At 42.9% G+C, this 8021-nt stretch overlaps 1 protein-coding gene across 2 annotated transcripts; it reads right to left on the reverse strand.

Moving 5' to 3' along the window:
- Positions 1 to 7: 7 nt before the first annotated feature.
- LOC127005616 (serine protease HTRA3-like) lies at positions 8 to 7706 on the reverse strand. Of its 2 annotated transcripts, none has more exons than XM_050874589.1 (5): positions 7548 to 7706; positions 5618 to 5683; positions 4286 to 4397; positions 3193 to 3352; positions 8 to 1167 (listed from the first exon to the last, which is right to left on the reverse strand). In XM_050874589.1, exons 1-5 carry the CDS (start codon positions 7568 to 7570, stop codon positions 971 to 973), a joined length of 558 nt encoding a protein of 185 aa, XP_050730546.1. In that variant the 5' UTR covers positions 7571 to 7706; the 3' UTR covers positions 8 to 970. The 2 variants fall into 2 exon arrangements, with proteins under 2 accessions (XP_050730546.1, XP_050730547.1); XM_050874590.1 differs by lacking the exon at positions 7548 to 7706 and adding an exon at positions 5965 to 6048.
- Between the last annotated feature and the right edge of the window lie 315 nt (positions 7707 to 8021).

Raw genomic sequence — 8021 nt, forward strand, 5'->3', positions numbered from 1 at the left:
ATGCCAATAAGTTATCAGGCGAGTTTATTATCCACTTCGTTTACATCATCGTCTTAATAACATTGCTTAGTATCATCATCCACAACATTCAAACATGATATTAATTAGTGTTGGGTAGTTTAATTGGTCTGTCGATCGTTAAAATGTAAAAATCAACCTCAAAATTCTAGCCAATGTTTCAACTGTCATCATCTCACACGGTGATTAAATATTGAACCAAGCTCTGAGTTTTATTAAGTACAGGTCGAGCTAGTCCAAGGAGTCTAGAGAAGAACACTGTAGAATCCTTGAACTATAGTCACTGGGCCATAGAACTATTTATTGAGTCGTGAAACCCAGCATATAAATAAATGACCACTGGATGAGGTGCCGTAGGATGAGCCTTGTAAGGGAGAGCATAAACCCACAACTGTCAGTATCATGAGAGGTTTGTGTCAAGGCCATAATGATGTATACGTACCCCGTCACCCATCAATCAGCTTATCACTGGTTAATTGACTGCATGAAGTGGCCTCCCTGCACTTACGCCAGGGAGTGACTGAAGCACACCGCCATATGCACTGCTCGACCATGACAGGGCTCCTCTACATCCATTAACTCTTTTAGCCTTTGCTGATAACCTTGCCATCTCTTCAACAGCACATTTCTTCATTTTATACGGCAAAGGAATTACAGCTCAAGGGCAATAAACAAAGATGAAACAAAAAAGCCACGGTAATCGCATGTTCCTACCAACAGCGTACATTAGGAGTAGCCAGAATTAAGAGGCATTTAGCTCGTCAACTTTTAACTAATTTGAAACGAGAATACTGAAACACTTTCCAATGACCTGGTAACTGATAAATACCTTGAGAGGATACGCTAGGCAGTACAGAAGGGGAACAGGAAAAAAACGGTTTGTGTGGGGTACGGAAAGGGTGATGGAAGAGGGAAATCCCGGAGGAGACAGCTTGCTATACAGAGGCTTCCTTTAGTACTCCACGCCTCTCAGGACGCCCTTCAGCATCAGTCTCTTCCCTACTAACGATTCGGTCAGGTCGTGCTCCTGACCCACCACCTCCTGCCGATGGTCCTCCTCCAGCACCTTCTTCACCAGGTTCCCCTTGAAGGCGGAGTCCATCATGCGCTCGTCCACCATGCGCTCGCTCTGCACGCACCTCCCGATGGCTGGAAGGTGAATGCAAGGTATGTTAGTGCGTCATTTACTTAAGTGGTTGGCCTATTCTCTAGAAGTTGTCATCATCAACATCGTCATTATCAGTCAACTGCAGGATAAAAGCCTTTCCAAATGCTCTCTAGATCTCTCTGTCTAATGTTACGTAGTATAATCTATCTTGCCTCAGTAAAGGTTCTAACGACTAGAGTCACTAGACAATCAGATTCACGAAAGGGCAGTTGTAACTATATGATTGTAAAGTTTAGGGAAGAAAGAAAACCAGATAGCAGTCAGATTATCGAAGTAACAGAAGGTCAACTATGTGATTGCAGAGGCTTGAGTAAAAAGAAAACCAGGTAACAGTCAGGCAATCGGAGTAACAAAAGGTCAACTATGTGATTGCAGAGGTTTGGGTAGAAAGAAAACCAGGTAACAGTCAGACAATCGTAGTAACAAAAGGTCAGCTATGTGATTGCAGAGGTTTGAGTAAAAAATAAACCAGGAAACAGTCAGACAATTGAAGTAACAAAAGGTCAGCTATGTGATTGCAGAGGTTTGAGTAAAAAATAAACCAGGAAACAGTCAGACAATCGGAGTAACAAAAGGTCAACTATGTGATTGCAGAGGTTTGAGTAAAAAGAAAACCAGGAAACAGTCAGACAATCAAAGTAACAAAAGGTCAACTATGTGATTGCAGAGGTTTGGGTAAAAAGAACACCAGGTTACATTCAGACAATCGTAGATAACAAAAGGTCAACTACGTGATTGCAGAGGTTTGAGTAAAAAGAAAACCAGGTAACAGTCAGACAATCGTAGTAACAAAAGGTCAGCTATGTGATTGCAGAGGCTTGAATAAAAAGAAAACCAGGTAACAGTCAGACAATCGAAGTTACAAAAGGTCAACTATGTGATTGCAGAGGTTTGGGTAAAAAGAACACCAGGTTACATTCAGACAATCGTAGATAACAAAAGGTCAACTATGTGATTGCAGAGGTTTGAGTAAAAAAAAAAACAGGTAACAGTCAGATAATCGAAGTAACAAAAGGTCAACTATGTGATTGCAGAGGTTTGAGTAAAAAGAAAACCAAGTAACAGTCAGATAATCGAAGTAACAAAAGGTCAACTATGTGATTGCAGAGGTTTGAGTAAAAAGAAAACCAGGTAACAGTCAGATAATCGAAGTAACAAAAGGTCAACTATGTGATTGCAGAGGCTTGAGTAAAAACACCAGGTAACAGTCAGATAATCGAAGCAAGGAAAGGCAAACTATATGATTGGAGAGATTTTGGATATACAGAAAACCAAGGGGAAAAATATTAAAAAAGTCTTGAATCTACAGGTTATGATGATAAAATGTACAGATCATAATATAAAAGCCTCGACAGAAGACATGGCAGCACTTACTATCAACATTTCACAATATATAAGATTTTCCTGATGGTTGTGTCCTATTTCTACGTATCAAAAACACTAAATTTGTCTGTCATGTGTTCGTGCTGGTCATCTTTCCACGTTAATTGAATTTGATAAGTTAGGTGAGAGACTTTTAGCGTACGTGAGGACTAGCCAGTGATACAATACAGGTACTTATGAGGAGGAGGAGGAGGAGGAGATAACTGACCTGGATATGGATAATAATAAAGCCTAGATATTTATTTATTTATTGGAAGAGGAGGAGGAAGACAAGCGAAAGCATATGGAAACAGGGAATGGGGAGGAAGGCTTGTTTTGCTTAGTGAATTTAAATAGAGGTATCGGTTGTTAAGGTAATAAGGGAAAGCGTAAAGAAAGGTAAGGTGATGAATGAGTAGATAAATGAAGTCAAAATATGGATCAGAAGAGGCAGATTGAGTATATACAAAGTGTGTGTGTGTGTGTGTGTGTGTGTGTGTGTGTGTGTGTGTGTGTGTGTGTGTGTGTGTGTGTGATGCTTTGATAAACGTATCTATGAATGCACTCATAAACATACCCTAACAACTCGAGATAACCACTCTGAAATAACACACACACACACACACACACACACACGGGCTCACCATTAAAGAGATACTCGTCGCAGATGTTGGAGCCAGTGTCTGATGCGCTGCCTCGAGGGTTGAAGAGGTAAGGGCACTCGCGGGCATCTCTCAGACAGGTCAGCCCGAAGCCGCACTTGCCATACGCTTCCCAGGGGCCTCCGCACTCCTCGTTCGCCCCCTGCACGGAGTATACGCATGTTAAGTAAGGGAGTCCTGTGATTAAGGGTGGTGGAATGGTAGGCTATGTGAAATTACGTGCTAGACTCGGTTCTTTAGAGATACAAATAGGTGAGAATGCACACTCGCCCGCGTACACACACACACGCACACACACACACACATCAATCAATATCAGTAGTATGTGTCAGAGGATTATTATGCTCTAAAATATTTTGTAAAACTATTAGATAAACAGCCCCCAACACCCCTTTCTCTATCTATCTATCTATCTATCTATCTTTCTTTCTTTCTATCTATCTATCTATTTATCTGTCTATCTATCTATCTATCTATCTATCTATTTGTCTGCCTACCTATCTATCTATATCTATCTATCTATCTTTCTCTCCAACCATCTATCTCTACACATCTATCTATCCCTATCTATCTCTATCTATCTATCTATTTACCTATCTATCTATCTATCTATCTGTCTGTCTGCCTACCTATCTATCTATATCTATCTATCTATCTTTCTCTCCAACCATCTATCTCTACACATCTATCTGTCCCTATCTATCTCTATATATCTATCTATTTATCTATCTATCTATCTATCTATCTATCTTTCTATCTGTCTGCCTACCTATCTATCTATATCTATCTATCTATCTTTCTCTCCAACCATCTATCTCTACACATCTATCTGTCCCTATCTATCTCTATATATCTATCTATTTATCTATCTATCTATCTATCTATCTATCTATCTATCTGTCTGTCTGCCTACCTATCTATCTATATCTATCTATCTATCTTTCTCTCCAACCATCTATCTCTACACATCTATCTAACTCTATCTATCTCTATCTATCTATCTATCTATCTTCCTATCTATTTATCTATCTATCTAACTATTCATATCTTCCTATCTATTATCTATCTCACTCACCTTGGCGCACACCTCGCAACAGTTACACACGTCCCAGGTTATGCCGCGGTGGCACTCCCCGATGGCAGGGCAGCGGCTGGGGTCACAAGCCCCACACTGCAGCGCGTCGGGCCTGCGGGGAGACTCAGCTTACATTGGGTTCGGGAGACAGGGGGAGATGACGGACGACTAGCATGCGAACTTGTGAAGACTGTATGCTCATGTTGGGATGCGTTATGTTTGAGTAGAGTTAGTTTAAGTCATGTGTTGTTTCTTCTCCTACTACTACTATGTGCTCCTAATTCTAATACTAATGATACTAATACTGGCACTATCAAAGGCATGTTCTTCCCTTCTCTTTTTGCTGTTTACTTTTGCAACCAATCAATAAATGTCAAAATCACGAAAGTATCACTGTTTCTGTTGTTTCTGTAAATTATGGTGCCTAGCTACTACTACTACTACTACTACTACTACTTGTGAACCGTGATTTAGGCATGTAAGGCACTGATAAATAGGATGTATATAATAGGTAGTGTGCTGTAGTATGCTGCAATGTGGCTGTGCAGTTCGTGTCACCATGCCGGGGTCCGGGGGTCATATTTTCAAATGCTTCGGCGCCTGAGCACACACATTTGACAAGGCTTTCGTAAGGGTTGTAGGCATTTTCAGGGGTAGTTTTATGACTCTTATGGTGGATTGATCATTCTTCTGTGCAATGAAAGTAAGAAATTGCTCATTAGACTTCGCTTCATCTTCTTTTCAGCCTTTGGAAATAATTGGTGTGAGAAGCGGAGGCGTATGAGAACACCGACCCGGATGTTTGTGACTGACTCTGATACTGTGTGAGTGTCTGCTGGACCAGGACACTATTTTTGTTGAACCAGTAAACTATTGTACCTGCTACCTCTCAGTGCCCTTCAAGCATTGTAAGAAAAATAAAATAGAAATGTTATCCTTATGTAACAAAACTGTTTGAATTGCCTTTTGACAGATTAGTTGGGTTCTTGTGAGTGCCCTTGACGTCCATAGTGCAGGAGCCTTGTCATACCATCACTAGGCTCATAAAACTACCCGTGGAAATACTAACACAACCTCTACGAAAGCCTTACCAGATGTGTGTGTGTGTGTGTGTGTGTGTGTGTGTGTGTTCCGAAATGTTTGAGAATATGAGCCTTGGAAATCCCCGAAAAATTACTTTGGCAGTTTATTTACGAGGGTGAAGATATCCTAAAGGTGCTAGTAATATAGCTAGGAGGGGTAAATTATGGCAGGTGGGGTGAGGAGCTGGGCTTGTGTGAGGGTCAGGGTACTGCACAGCTATTACGTGAAATACTGCGTGTGGGTGCTCACTTCAAGGCGGAGACGGCGGCGGTGACCGTGAAGAGTGACAGAGTGAAAAGGCCCGGCATGATCCACCTGTAGGAGATAATATATGTCACCCCTCTCTCTCTCTCTCTCTCTCTCTCTCTAAACATTCAAAACACACCCAAAAAGTAAAGTTTCATGTGCGAGTCGCCAAAAAAACACATAGCAAACAAATTAAGAGTGAAAAATGATTAACTATATATGCGATGAGTCACTTGGGGAAAAAAATGTCGCGTATTCTTTGGCACAGACGTTATTTTGCATCCTGTTCGTATATATGTAAGGGTTGTTGTTTTTTGTGTTTTTGTTTGTTTCCTCCCTATAACACTCACTTGTAAGGAAGGACGTGAGGTGGCAGTGAGCAAAGGTCAAGCAAGGATAGGACTGAGGAGGCGAGCGACCCTGCGTTCCCTTATATACCCGAGGCGCAGTTGGTTCGTAAAGTCGTCAAATCGATATACTGGAGGCGGCATTTCTTGGAGTTACCCTTTAAACCTTTACTGTAACTCTTCCTGCAGCTATCCGTTTGAAAGACTCCAAACAGCATAATATGACAGTCGTCCTACACTAAAAGTCGGTCCAGTAGCCCCGCCCCTTCTTCCATAGCAACGGGAGCTGATTGGTTGGATGACAGGAGGTTGGAATTAGAAGTCAATGTTACTATGGGCCAGGGAGGGTGTAGGGCTTCTGGACGAACTTATTGTGCAGTGACTTTTATTATAGGAGTTATGTGCATGCCTATGTCGCCGTCTGGTGTGTTCAGTTGTCTATTCGTGAAGTGTGACCCATATGACTATTTGACAACAATATGACCTGCATTGCTATAAGCTTGACTAACTGTGGGTCTTGATCGTTTTGTTGCAGGGAAGAAACTGCTTTCAACGGCGACAAGGGAGAACGTTGGTTGTTAGCCTAAGAAAATTGGTTTACAAATCGAAATATTTAAAAAAAAAAAAAAGGAAGATATTGAAATCGTCACTTTGAACACCCTAGAATTCGCCATTAACATTTTAACTCTCTCTCTCTCTCTCTCTCTCTCTCTCTCTCTCGCCTGTAGAAGTTACCGCAGCTGCCACCACCAGACACTAAAGACAAGGCGGACGCGTGGCGCGGCGGGACACCTTGGAACAGAGCCTTTGTGCGCGCCCCGCCCCGCCGCCTCCCTGTCACCCGCACGCTCCCCCTCTGGGCGTGGGCGGGCGGCGTGGGCGGGTGACGGCGACAAGCAGCGAGGGTGGTCGGTCACGTGGGCCTCATGTGTTTGAAGCTCGAACTAAAGAACGTGTTGGTTGTTACTATAAGAGGATGCCACCAACGGCCATTTTTCCCTCTTACAACCTACGCGTAACTCCTTTCTCTAAGCATTATCCTTTGTGAACATTGTACGCCTTACATAATTGCATTCGACAGCACTACGTTATGATGCCGAAACACTGATGAGAATTGTTATTTATTTACTGGGGCTACGTTACGGAGCTGATAAGGCCGACGGAAGGAAGGGTTCTAGACGCGCCAACACTCCGGCGGCTCCCTTGCGCGTTTCCAGCAGGTCACGCAGACAATGCCTCGGCGTGAGTCCCTTTTTTTCCGCGCTCAGAGGAAATATAGAATCGATGTTTTTACGTTGTTTTTCTTTTTCTCCTCCTCACCTATATACCGTCTTCCCACGCATATGAAATAGAATACATAATTCAGTTTTCTGATTTCTTTCCCGAATGTTTTGTCCCGAACATGAATTTCTGAAACGTATCACTGCGTTTGAAAAAAATCAAACATGAACTCGCAGATGTGAAGCGGCTGCTTTTACGGTGACTTAATTACATGAACTTTCATTCCTAAATCACAGGGTCACCCCCCGATGCCCCTCCTCGACACAGCGGCTTGAAGACACTGGCCATAAATCAAGTGTGTGCACCTGGCGATGGCTGAGGCGGGCATGGCGGTGGTCAGGGAGTCACTCTGAAATCCTTGGTGGTGGTGGCGGTGGTGGGTCGCAGCAGGAGGACGGTGTGCGTGCGTGCTGGCAGGGAAAGTGCTGAGCGATGTCTGATTGTAGTTCTTCCAAGCCTCGGGATAAAAGGGGCCCACGGAAGGGCTGGAAGACTAAGAAGCTTATCATTCTGGAGGGGGAGAGAGAGAGAGAGTGACGTCAGCAGGATCTTGTCGAGTCGAGTGTTTGGGTCAACACTCAGGGTCCTCAACGCGTTACCCAACTCACTTCACGACACGGGTCAACATCGCCGTGCCTCGGTGCCGCTGGGCCCAGCGTCCCGCCACAATTGCACAATAATGACTCATCTGGGGATGCATTTACATGCGATCCACAAATTATATATATATATATATATATATATATATATATATATATATATATATATATATAGGTTAG

The sequence above is a fragment of the Eriocheir sinensis genome, chromosome 30 (assembly GCF_024679095.1).
Source record: "Eriocheir sinensis breed Jianghai 21 chromosome 30, ASM2467909v1, whole genome shotgun sequence".
NCBI lineage: Eukaryota > Metazoa > Arthropoda > Malacostraca > Decapoda > Varunidae > Eriocheir > Eriocheir sinensis.